Raw genomic sequence first — 13,891 nt, 5'->3', positions numbered from 1 at the left:
AGTCACCGTTGCAACTTCAACCACCCCCAAGTGAAAGCCTATTCCTTTGAGGCTCATGCCATCAATTTACTTCTCTTTCTCCCTCACCATCATCTGTGAACCCACCATTCTTTTTCTTTTCTTTTCGAGGGAAGATGGGAGGGAGGAGGAGAGAGAATCTTAAGCTGAGCATGGAGCCCAATGCGGGCGGGGCTCAATCTCATGACCATGAACTCATGACTGAGCTGAAATCAGGAGGCAGATGCTTAACCGACTGAGCACCCAGGCACCCTTAAGCATTGTTTTTCTATTCATTGCAGAATTTGACACTTGTTTCTATCCTTCTTCACATGGAAATCTGCCATTACTCTGTATGAACTCAACATCTACATGTATATCCAGGCAAACCACCGTGACGTCACTTCCTTGATTTGCTCATCCCTTTCTCCCTCATGTTCCTCTTCTACGTTTCTCCTACTGCTCCGTCCTTGTAGCTCTTTCACTCAATTATTCCCAATTCTCATTTCATTGACTTAATTGAATCTCAAGTCTTTTCACCTCTCAGGAACCTCCCAATCCAGCTGCCTCCTCTTATTTACTGACTTCTCTATCTAGCTTAGATTTCATGATCAATAATTTCAACTACTCCTTTGTCAATATTCTCAACTGCCTTGCACTATTGCCCTTCCTATTTGACAACTCTCTTTCTCTGGATGAATCGTATAGTTTACTCTGTCATCACCTATACCACAGATAGAAAGTTCTACAGAAGAAAATGACAATTACACAGATTACTATAAGTATACCCTCTCCAACCTAAAAGCTACCCTTCTCTACTCCTGTGGCTTCCACTGACATAAATACTTGCAAATCTGTATCTGTAATGTAGACCCCCTCTGAGATCTAGACTTTTGTATCGGACTACTAAACATCTCTATCTGGATGCCTCAGAGGCACTTTCAAACTCATCTTGCCCACAACTGAATTCAGCCACCTTCCTTCTCTGAGAAAAGGGCACTACTGTCCACATGGCTCAGAGGGCCAACCCACAGTGACATCCATCCTTTACTCTTCTTGTTTTCACACCTCTCCACGTAATAAATTAATTCTGTTAATTCAATTTCTTAAATACTAATAGAGTTTATATGTTTTATTCCCAAAATACAGATCTGAATACCCCAGTCCTTCTATAAATCCTTTTAAATGGTATCCTATCACTTTAAGAATCAAATACCTACTTTAAAAATTGGTTTTAGACATTCTTTTCAATTTTCCCTTTTTAACCTTTTCTACCCAAGATCTTCTCATTCTCCTCAGCTCCATACCAGGCTCCATAGTGAATGATGTTTGCCTCAGTGAACACAGACAGTATTCTCCAGGTCTTTGCAATGCTTCCATCCTCTTCAGAGAGCTAATGCCTACTTATCCTTAAAATCTCAATTAGATGTCATGAGCCCTGATATGTCTTCCCACAAATACTCCTATGATCTCTTAGGAGGTTTAATTTTAAATGTCTATTTAAAGATATTTATGTAGCAGCAGACTACATGTTCTGTGTGACCAGTGGCTTTGTCTTTCTCATTAACTTCTCTATGACTGCATGAGGCATAGTGCCTAGAACACAGAGGCACATGATAAATATTTTTTTGAGTGAATTTATCCTTGATGTCTCAACTTTCTCCCCTCAATCATTTATTCTTATATTTACTGCATTCTGCTTTCCCCTATTAAAATTTTTTTTTCAACGTTTATTTATTTACTTTTGGGACAGAGAGAGACAGAGCATGAAGGGGGGAGGGGCAGAGATAGAGGGAGTCACAGAATCGGAAGCAGGCTCCAGGCTCTGAGCCATCAGCCCAGAGCCTGACGCGGGGCTCGAACTCACGGACCGCGAGATTGTGACCTGGCTGAAGTCGGACGCTTAACCGACTGCGCCACCCAGGCGCCCCTGCTTTCCCCTATCAAATTGCTTTCCTTTAAAGGGGCATTGTTCTCTTCTGTAAACTACACTTTGTAGTTCATGTCTAATTTCTCTGAAATATGTGACATTATTCATTCATGCACCTACCCATCCATATGTCCAACTCGTTTGTTGTCCATGTTTTTCTTTTGGTAACACCATTGTCCTCAGTTTCCATGACCCAAGTTTTCCCCTACCTCTTTGACTGCTCCTTCTCAGTTTCTCACTTTGTGTTTCTTTTTCTGTCTCTTTTTTTTTTATATTGTATGTGTGAGAGTCTACAGTGTTCTTCTGTGCACATTCTTCTTATTCTCTATGGGATCTTGACTGCCACATATATACTCATGTCTCCACCTTTACATTTTAACTCTTTTTTCTCTCTCTCCTAAATTATAGGCCTGTATTCCTGACTGCACAAAGGACAGCTTCACAGGGACACTCTATACACATCTTCAATATACCATTGCAAAAATGAATTTCTCACCTCACTTTCTAACTGATCATCAGCTCTAATTTTTCTCTTTTTTTTTCAACACTTGACAACACTTTCTTTACTTGACAACACTTAGTTCAGTGTCTTGTCCAGACTGGGAGTTACAAGAATATTTTTCCCATTTGAAAGAAATGAGAAAGAAAGGGAAGGAGCAATGGAGGAAGAAACAGGATGGAAGGAGGTAGGGATAGATGTTAATGATATATAACTAATATGTAGTAAATAAATTTACTACTTAGTAAATTTTACTCTTTAAAGGTAAATTAATCATTTCACAGGGTGAATAATAGCACTTCTCATAACCTTCCTCAATGATAATGATTTATAATTAATTATTTTCTACATATAAATTCAGAGTTTTGAAGTTTTAAAAGATATGTGCTCTCCACTGGAATCAAATTACTTCTTCTACCTATTTGGATTTTAAAAATGTGGTTTCGAATAAACTTTTATAAATCAAAGGTAAATTTCAGCTCATGATCTCAACAGTTAAAAAGTTTAAACAAATACAATCAAAGAAATGTGGCATGATACGTTATAAGTGAATTTAAACAAGTAAATAAAATAAAGATGAATATACTGGAAATTGGAGCACTTTTTAACAATTAGCAGATAGTCATAGCCAAGTACAGTTGTGATAATTCCCAGGAATCATCTTAGTTGGTAACAAATGGTAGAATTTCAAGTGAGGACAGCTTTTCTCACTGGTCAGCAGAGTAATCCCACCACCAAGCAAGCACAGGTGTTCTCTCTGTCACACACAAAATCCATGTGCATGATTTGGCCTTCTGACCTCTTTCAATTGATTCAGCCATCATCAGTTCATGGAGAAAGCTCGATCGTTAGAAGATCCTGGTTGCAAGAACTAAAGGTATAAGCTCAGGCAGGAGAGGAGAATTGTCCCATGTCAAAGTTCTAATAACCAATATGCTTAGGTTCAGGAAGTCTACCTATGATTGATTTTGAAGGAATTACATATAATCACACTTACCCCAAATGTTTACATTATAGTTTTTCTCAGTTTTTCCAGCAACATTTGTTGCCTCACAAGTGTAACGACCAGTGTCTTGAACTTGAGCATCTTCAATCTAAAAACAAAACCATATTTTGAAACCTCAGTTTCTATTTCATAAGTAATTGGAATTTTTCTATTAATGTTATTTGTGACTTATTTTTCATGTGTACTCTAAATATTTTCAAACATATGAAAAGGAGAGGGAATAGTAATATGTATGGCTACATGCCCATCACCTACTTTCAACACTTGAATCAAGATTCAATAATTTTTATCTACATGTATCATACTTTATTTTAATGTAATTAATATTAGTGGCTGAAGGTCTAGAAAGGCCTTTTACATATAATTAAATAAAGTTCACATAAAATAGCAACAAGTCACAATTAATTTCTGAGTAAGTTATTTAAGGCTTTAAAATAGATAATCTGTATATTTCTAGGATATCATTCAGTAAAATAACACCTTTATTTTGACTTATTACATGTCTTCTCCCCATACTGCTTCTGTAAGCTTCTTTAAGCCAAGCATTATATGCAGTTAGTCTCAATCTCCTGGCAGCTAGTTTGGTGCCTGATAGATAACTGAGTATCAGTAAACATTTTCCATATATTTATCTGCAACATGCATCAACACTCTTCATCATTTATTCATTGACCATTTAGCAGTTATTAAGAACCTTGTACCAGATATTACAGCTAGAAGATACCAAGAAGTATAGTGTAACATATAGTTTGTGATTTTACAATCTAGTTAAGAATATAAAGTACATGAATATTTTTTAAAAAGTGTTCAATAATAAACAAGGAATACATAACACAAGATAACATAAGAGGTACGACAGACAGTATGTGATTGATTGCTAAATAAGTTTGCAATCAATTGCTTAAACATTCAAAAGAGAGAATCATTAGAGTTGGACTGATCTTTGAAGGTATTTCGTGTACTAGGGGTGCACACTAAGCACTGAATAACACTTATTAATGGATTGATGTGAACAAAGAGAGCTGGAATTTATCAAAGCACAGATGGAGAACCCAAGAATATTAGACCTGAAAGAGTACTTAAAATCTAACCTCCTTATTTTACTAAGAAAAATGAGGACCACTTCGGAGATTTAAACTGCCTTGGTGCGCCTGGGTGGCTCAGTTGGTTGAGCGGCTGCCTTCGGCTCAGGTCTTGATCTCATGGTTCGTGAATTCAAGTCCCACATTGGGCTCTCTGCTGTCAGTTCAGAGCCTGCTTCAGATCCTCTGTCCCCCGCTCTCTCTGCCCCTGCCCCACTCCACTCTCTCTGTCTTAAAAATAAACTTAAAAAAATGTTTGAAAAGAAATTTAAAGATTAAAAAAATAAATTGCCCAAAGTCACATAATTGTTGATAAACATATGCAAACCTGGGGTTCCAGGTCCTTAAAATCATCTCATAAAGAATTCATAGAGAGGAGGGATGAAGATTTACTGATTGCCAAATGGTGCTGGGAAAACGGGACAGCAGAATGAAACTGGACCACTTTCTTACACCATACAGAAAAATAAATTAAAATGGATTAAAGACATAAATGTGAGACCTGAAACCATAAAAATACTAGAAGAGAGCACAGGCAGTAATTTCCCTGACATTGGCCATTGCAACATTTTTCTAGATATGTCTCCTGAGGTAAGGGGTAAAAGCAAAAATAACCTATTGGGACTACATAAAAATAAAAAGCTCTGCACAGCAAAGGAAACAATAAACAAAACTAAAAGGCTACCTACAGAATGGGAGATCATATTTGGAAATGACATATCTGATAAAGGTTTAGTATCCAAAATATATAAAGAACTTATCAACTTAACACCCCAAACAAATAATTCAATTAAAAATAAAAATGAAAAATGAAAAATGAACAGATATTTCCCCAAACAAGACACACAAATGGCCGACAGACACATGAAGAGATGTTCAACATCATTCATCATCAAGGAAATGCAAACCCAAACTACAATGAGATATTATCTCACACCTGTCAGAATGGCTAAAATCTAAAACACAAAAACCAACGAGTGTTGGCAAGGATGTGGAGAAAAAGGAATGCTCTTGCACTTTTGGTGAGAATGCAAACTGGGCAGCCACTGTAGAAAACAGTATGGAGTTTCCTCAAAAAGTTAAAAATAGGTAGGTACACTACTGGGTACCCACCCAAAAAATACAAAAACACTAATTCAAAGGGATACCGGCACCCCTGTGTTTACAGCAGCATTATTTATAATAGTCAAATTAGGGAAGCAGCCCATGTCCATTGATAGATGAATGGATAAAGAAAATGTGCTCTACGTATCCAACAGAATATTATTCAGCCATAAACAAAAATGGAATCTTGCCATTTTCAACAACATGCATGAAGCTAGAGAGTATAACACTAAACAAGATAAGCCAGTCAGAGAAAGACAAATACCATATGATTTCACTCCATGTGGAGTTTAAGAAATAAATGAACAAAGGAAAAAAAAAAAGAGACAGAGAAACAAACCAAGACATAGATTCTTAACTGTACAGAATACACGGATGGTCACCAGAGGAGAGGTAGGTGGAGGGATGGGTGCAATAGGTGACGGGGATTGAGGGGTGCGTTTGTCGGGATGAACATTAGGTGATGTATGGAATTGTTGAATCGCTATATTGTACACCTAAAACTAACATAACACTGCATGTTAACTATACTGGAATTAAAATAAAAACTTAATAAAAAAGATTCATTCACTGCCTAGTGTGTTCAAGGCAAATTAAAGCAGTAAGAATCTATTACTCTACCTGGTTAAAGATGTGCATGAATTGTTTTGGGTAATGCACAGGTGAGATAGTTTTAACTGATCAATTCAGTTTTTTAAGTTCTGTAGCAGTTTTCATTTCCATGAAGTTGTCTCCCAACACCCCTCAATGGGACCTGCACCCTTCAGGGTACCTTGGTCAGCCTCCGTGGTAGGGATTCAGTAGATGCCAGAATTTCTTCACCATCTCCTTTGTTCTGGCTTTCCAGCCCTATTAATATGTGTGCTCTGCAGAAATCAACTTACATACTCTGAAATTTGCTAAGACATTTCTAATGACACATAGCTCTCCCCTACCAGTGCTAGGACTTGTGTTTCTACAATTGTCTTCTTCTCTCTCATTTGGCCAGAGTTGGGGTTTGAGAATTCTACCAGTTGCTTTCTAGAGCTTTTGGTCTACCTCTGAGGATGGCCATTGTTTTTTTTTGCCTTCCTCCCACTCCCTGCTATATAGCTCAATGGACTATCCTACTTTCCTCTATCAGTTATTCTCACTTCTCTTTCACCCAGCTCCATTATTACAGATCATAATTCCTAACGTCTCTACTGGGTTGCCTCTCAGACACAACTTCACACTCCTTCCCATTCTTTCCCATGCTTCTGCTCTCCTTGTGTATGCTTCTCAGTTTCCTATGTGCTGACACCATCATCCATTTCTCGACTCCCTTTGTTTGCCAGTGATAACCTTCCTTTACCAAGAGGCTGTGTGGTGTGGTGGTTAGTAGAATGAGTTTTGAAGCTATACACCCTGTATTCAAATTCCATTTCTGACACTTAGTAATGGTGGCAGATTACTTAGCCATTCTTTTAATTTCTCAATAAGGTTATTATGAAGACTTTATAAACAAACATTCCAATAGCTTATTGACTTTCTGAATCCTAATTCCTTAAACTAGTTTTCACGTTAGCTCTTACTTCACTCAAATCAACACTGTCAACATTATTTCCACATATTCACTTTGTTAAATTCTGTTTCAGCCACACTTAGCTTATTTGCTTTCCTTAGTCAGGCCTTTTGTCCCATCTACCTATAAAAAGTCAAAAAGCTTTCCAAGACCTTCAGGCAACCACAGCCTCACCTTTTGCTATCATCCTAAAATGTATTGTCTGTGCCATCCAAATAGTGATTAACTCAGACTTATCTTACTGCATTTTCAACTGAATGGTTAATTTTCATATTTTATGCAAAATTGGAAGACACTGAGGGTAGGAAATGTGTCTACCTTTTCAGGTCCTATGCAGAATACCTAGAATTGAGTGTTTATTTGCTGACTGGTTGAATGGCTAAAAATGAAGCGCTCATTAGAATATCTCTGCAGTATTTCCCTAGAAACATTTTTGGATGGCTTCTGGCTACAAATATGGGTAGACAAATATCTAAATCCTACTAAGCATAAAATTTAACAATATTACAAAACCCCATTAAAAGAAAGGGTAGCTAGAATTTTATAAGATGAAAATAGTAGAACACTTATAGATAGGCAATTTTTAAAAAAATTTTTAATGTTTATTTATTTTTGAGAGGGAGAGAGACACAAGAATGCGAGCAGGGGAGGGGCAGAGAGATAGGGAGACACAGAATCTCAAGCAGGCTCCAGACTCTGAGTGTCAGTACAGAGCTCGACGCGGGGCTTGAACTCATGAATTGTGAGGTCATGACCTGAGTCAAAGTCGGACGCTTAACTGACTGAGCCACCCAGGTGCCCCTAGACAGGCAACTTTAATACCAAAGCCATGAGCTTAGGAATATTATAAGAAGAAGTATATGAACCCATAGCCTTACCTTTAACACACTTCCATTTTCAGAGATACTGAGGCCTGGTTTCTTCAGCAAGGGGCGGCCATCCTTTAACCAAGTCAAAGTAGGTGGGGGGATAGCATCACTTTGACATAGCAGCTCCACGGCTTGACTAATGAGGACAGAGATGTTCTGTTCTTCTCCCATAATATTTGGTGGAACTAAGTGAAAGATGGGGTTTCCCTCAGGATAAAACAGGCCAGTACACTGCTTATCTTTATTAATCATCAGGACATATACAGAATAGCTTTATTTGTTCTTTTAAGATGTAGGATCACTATAATTCCAGCATACTCTCTGCTTCATTTGGTTCAGAGTCAAGTATTAATAAATCACTGATTACCATGTTCCTATTGAACAGAAATACTTTTTGCTAACCTTTCACTTTAAGAAGTTCTAGAACTGGAAGGTCTCCCCAACTGACTATTTCAGAAACTTTTTGAACTAGATGTTCCTGCTTAAGATTTCCAAAGTGGTAAGTCACTCGTGAAACGTTTTGGAAATAGCAATAATTAAAAGCATATATATACTTTTGATATTTATTTATATCTTTTTTTGCAAAGGAAAATAAACTTTATAGACACAGAGGCAAAATTAAAAGATAGAGTTGAAAGAGATCATCCAGTCCCACCTCACGGTATATAAAACGTGAGGTGAGTGACAGACAATGACTGATTTGAAATAATGTGACTTAGAATTTAAATAAAAATTAGGAGAACAAACAAAGAAATTATGTAACTAATTTGTGGCAAAGCTAGGAGTCTTCTGACTTGCAGTTTAGAGCTCTTTTTGGTTTTCCACGATGCTTTGTCAGCTTTCTATAAAATAAAGACCATGTGGGATAAATGACACAATAAAGAACAAAACGAAAGTAGTGACCAGCTGTACAACATACAATTACATAAAAGGAGGAAATGAGTTGAAATTTTAATGAGATTAAAATTAGAATCCCCTGGCTATTGAGCTTGTCAGACGCTGCAGTGTGCTCTTGGAGAAGTCTAAGGAACCTCCTTCCCTTGGGTGTATTAAAAAATAGAGTAAACAATCATTTGTCTCAGATGGTTTAGGTACAGCCCTGCCAAGAAGGAGAGGGTGGGCTCCAAAACCTCGTGAGGGCTCTTTCAGGCCTGTATTTATAATACTTCAAAAAAACACAAACTAATGATGAAATCAGGCCCATTATAAAGGGGTCACTCTGAAAAAACACACAGAGGAATTTCCTTGGCCATTTCTCACTAAATCCCCTAACTATTCAGGACTGTAGGAAACATACCATATTTGTAGTATTTTTTTTTTTTTCACAAGAAAGGTTAAGCTGCAGTGAAATGAATCCTAAGGGATTTAACAAATGCTTTGATTGAAGTTTTTTGTGGTAAGGATCGTTACTCTATAGTCCATGTGCCATCATCTCGGGCTGGATACTGTGGCATGTGGCAAAACGACAACAAATGTGATAGGTTTTGACTAGTAACACTGCAATTCTGCAACCAGGAGGTTTCTTTGCTACCATGTCTCCTACAGAGGGAAGGGCATATAAACGAAGGCCACTTTTTCATACTATTTCTGGATGCAGGACCTGTGCTAAACCCAAAGGTACTGATGCCATGATGCAAAGAAATGCCACATGCACTGGTTGGAATAGAGTAACAGAGCATTTGTGCAGAGATTCTCGATGCACCTTTGCTAAATTCAAGCACACACAGACATCTGGCTCTCGATAAGCTTATTCTATGGGGAATGGAAAACAGTGGGATTGTTTTTAATATGTGACACATTAGATAAAAGATATACAACCAGTCTGAGATTAAAACTGCTATCATATTAGCAAAAGCAGCACAGTTGGCCATTTTCTAAGGTATTATGAAAACAGATGCGCTCATCAGTCTTAGCACAAACAGCCCTTTAAAAAATAGCCAATTTAACAGCTTGGAAATCATTTCAGGTGAAGTCTGGTCTCGGTGCATAAAAAAGTACCATGACCATATAAAAATATGTTTATCTTAGAGTATTTATAGAATTTACAAAAGAACGTGAATTCTTTATGACTGCTGGTGGAAGTAAAAGTCAGAAATAATTCACAAAAGCAGAATGGTAATTTATTCCCAAATATTTTCTTCCAATTATTTTTCTTTATAGCTAAATGAGTTGGATCAAGTTCAAAAAGAAACCAGATTTTTTTTTTAATTGAGAGGAAAAATGCAAAAACAACAGCGTATTTGTTTCCTAAGGAACATAAATTAAAGCAAATCTAATTACAGCCGAGGGTATCTATTACTGAAACTCATCTATATTTTCTGTCTTTTCATTCCCAACTTTTTGTTTAGTCTGAGAAGAGAACAAGCTTCTGCCCTTTAGACCTCAGCTTCCTTAGATGTTATCCCTATTTAGCTTTGTGGTTGTGCTGCTTAGGAAGGGGTGTATTATGTCTGTTTCTCATCCTATGCATTAAACTTGTTACATTTAATTATCAAAATCAGCACTGCTATAGGGTTATACTTGTTCAGGTGCTGGAGCACAAGTGATGTCTATCAAAGTTCTCTGAGCTTAGGTTTAAAGAAAAGGTACTACAGGAATCGTAATCATTTAAAAACCCAATTCTCTTGTTTTAGCGCCATTCTGGTTTTATACTAGAGAAAAATTTTTTAATGAACTACTCTTGTAGTTACAAGAGTGGGGAAAGCTCTTTTACCCACTGTCTACTCTTCTTATCATCCCCACAATCTACAATGTAAATCTGAAGGGGTTTACTGCTGGGGATAGACCTTCATTAGGCTCCAATGAGACATGAGATTGTCAACGTTACTACTATATATACTACTATAGGAATACGATATAGAGAGATAATGCTAAGAATGGAGCACAGATTGGAAACTAATTTCAGTTTTATTCTTTCTTGCTGGCTTTATTTCTTTATTTGCTTGCTATGCATCTACAGTTTTAAAATTTTTATTATTTTTTACACTTTTTTTAATGTTTATTTTTGACACAGAGAGAGGGAGAGAGAGAGAGAGAGAGAGAGAGAGAGAGAGAGAGAGAGACAGAGCATGAGTGGGGGAGGGGCAGAAAGAGAGGGAGACACAGAATTGGAAGCAGGCTCCAGGCTCTGAGCTGTTAGCATAGAGCCCGACGCGGGGCTCGAACTCACAGACTGCGAGATCACGACCTGAGCCGAAGTCGGACGCTCAACCGACTGAGCCACCCAGGTGCCCCTGCATCTACATTTTAAATGCTGAATACATGTCCACATTTTCAAACATATTAGCTAGCCATCTGACTTTTATAACAGAGGAAAAGTCCCAGTTTTCAGACCAAAAGGGTGGCATGGAAATGTCTTGGCAAATGGTAAAAAACAGTGATGCATGTCTTTATGACTCCTGGAAAGTACCAATTCTCTATTATCTCTCCAGCACTTTTGACATTAACCAATGTAGAAATGGAAGGAGCCATTCCCAGATTTTCACTGCTGACTAAAACTCAGAGAATACTCTTGTCACCCCTCCGCTTGCTTCCTAATGATTGCAGGAGCTTTTGGATCATATACTTAGATTGATTAATGAATTACTCTCTAAGGATGTTTCAGATTGACAGCATTCCAATTCTTCATAATACATAAAAATGACCCAGTTAGATTTAAGGAAGAAGTAGATTCCCTGGGCCTGGGCATTTTAGACATATCTGTTATCTCAAACACATAGCACCAGCAAAGCTGGAGGCGGAATGTGGACTCACGTCGACTGCAGAAGCAACAGAAAAGAGAGAACATAGTTTACTAAGGCCAATTGGGACTTTCCAGCTCAATTTGTCATACAAGTTAGCCATTCTGTAACAAGGCTTTTTTTTTTCTATCAAAAAACTATGACTTATAAGTTATTTGTGATCATTACATTTGCTTTTGGCAAATGTATAAAGAGCAGTCAACCCACATGGTTTGAAGGTAAAAAAAAAAAAGTGATATATTTGGAATAGGAATGAACTATTTGGAAGTGAGGGAGGACTTAGGATTGTACACCTGAAACTAATATAATACTACGTTAATTATACTGGAATTAAAATAGAAAAAAAATCCAGATACTCTTTGAGGGGGCACAGAGAAACAATTCCATTATTCCATGACTAAGGAATATAATTCAAATAAGACACTGAAAAAAGTCTAAAACAGCTCTAAATGGAAAGGTAAACTAAATTGTGGAATGAAAAGCACATTTTATGGATGGAGCCCAATTAGGACCAAACTTTGTGCAGGAGGACTTTTGCTGTGATAGAATTAGACATTTCCTTTTGTGCCTTATGGCTGCATCATAAGTAGAAAAAACTTGAATTTTATCTAAATTTATGCTTAGTTTAACTTTTGCTTTTCAAATAGCCTTTAATTCATAGACATAGCACGGGCTACAAAATATGCTGATTGTAACTTAAAAGTAATAAAATCTAGGCGCTGAGTAGAATGGATCAAGAGAGCTACTTGAACAGATGCTTTCTTTAGTGAGATTTTATCTTTCAAATTGCAAAGCTGCTTTCCATAGCCATCTGTTCTTCAGAGTATTCTGTGAAACCAATACCCGGCATGCTGGATGTATGCTTATCTTAATTTCTCAGAACTTTAAGAAAGGAAAATCAGTCAAAGTGAAATACAAGGCAGAAAGGTAGAATTTGATTTGAGTTGATACTGTGAAATCATTTCTATTGCTCATAGTTCTTTATCAACAACTTCCCTTAACTTCCTCAATGATCTTAGGAAGTAAACACATCTATATCAGAGCAGAAGTAATTATTAAAATATTTCACCATATACTCTAAGGTCAATGTCCCTGTGTTTCTCCCCAGCAGCATTCACTGCCACGCAGGTATATCTCCCGGTATCACTGATTTGTGCGCTGGTCAGAGCTAGGATGCGGCCTCCAGACAGAACCTATCAATGATAAAAAAGATAAATAACTAACATGCCCCTCTGAGAAACATATGCATAAACAGCCTTTTTCTCCTATTTTCTGAGGTTGATCAATTGACATTTGCCTCCAGAAAGAGTTCCACTTGGATATTTTTTATTTTATTTATTTCATTTTATTTCCTGTCAGATTTACTTTACTTTTATTTTATTTTATTTTATTTTATTTTATTTTATTTTATTTTATTTTATTTTATTTTATTTTATAGTGGGCAACCATCATAAAATCTACTTCCCATCCTATCTTTGGAAGAAGACTGAAAAAAAAAGCTAGAACCAAACTTAGCAATCACTGAAAACAAGATCAAGTGATAGTCCAATCTCATCTATACTCACTAAAGAGAGAGAGAAAGCCACCAGGGGAGAAAGATGAGAATAAGTGAGACCAAGAGGAGCTAATTTCCCTTCTAATTTTTTTGGGTAGAATAAATAAGAAGTTACAATGAATAGCAAAATAGCAGCCAAATAAATTAGTCATATTCATAGCTTTTTAACCCATTAGTCTAGTGGTACTTCTAAAATACTGACATCAAGTCTGGGTCTTTTATGGTCCCAAATTCTGCAAGCATTGGATTTTTGAGAAAAGCTAAAGAAGTAGAATGGTGGGAGAACTAAATTCCCTGCTAAGCAAAATAAAACTAAAGTATACTTTATTTTTTTTTTTAATTTTTTTTTCAACGTTTATTTATTTTTGGGACAGAGAGAGACAGAGCATGAACGGGGGAGGGGCAGAGAGAGAGGGAGACACAGAATCGGAAACAGGCTCCAGGCTCTGAGCCATCAGCCCAGAGCCCGACGCGGGGCTCGAACTCACGGACCGCGAGATCGTGACCTGGCTGAAGTCCGACGCTTAACCGAATGCACCACCCAGGCGCCCCAAAACTAAAGTATA

At 37.2% G+C, this 13,891-nt stretch overlaps 1 protein-coding gene across 5 annotated transcripts in view; it reads right to left on the bottom strand.

Annotated features, from left to right (window-relative positions):
- The window catches only part of HMCN1 (hemicentin 1), a 492,563-nt gene that overhangs the window by 145,721 nt on the left and 332,951 nt on the right, over positions 1-13,891 (bottom strand). For all 5 annotated transcript variants that reach the window (XM_040446605.1, XM_040446604.1, XM_040446606.1 and 2 more), the window contains 3 exons: positions 12,840-12,963; positions 8,040-8,215; positions 3,424-3,520 (listed from right to left, as the gene is read on the bottom strand). In XM_040446605.1, coding sequence (XP_040302539.1) covers positions 3,424-3,520; positions 8,040-8,215; positions 12,840-12,963 — 397 coding nt within the window. The remainder of the gene's footprint in view (positions 1-3,423; positions 3,521-8,039; positions 8,216-12,839; positions 12,964-13,891) is intronic.

The sequence above is a fragment of the Herpailurus yagouaroundi genome, unplaced genomic scaffold (genome assembly GCF_014898765.1).
Source record: "Herpailurus yagouaroundi ecotype Mexico unplaced genomic scaffold, PumYag 195, whole genome shotgun sequence".
NCBI classification, from domain to species: Eukaryota; Metazoa; Chordata; class Mammalia; order Carnivora; family Felidae; genus Herpailurus; species Herpailurus yagouaroundi.
The sequence above is the reverse complement of the archived record's forward strand: the minus strand, read 5'-3'. Positions and strand labels throughout refer to the sequence as shown.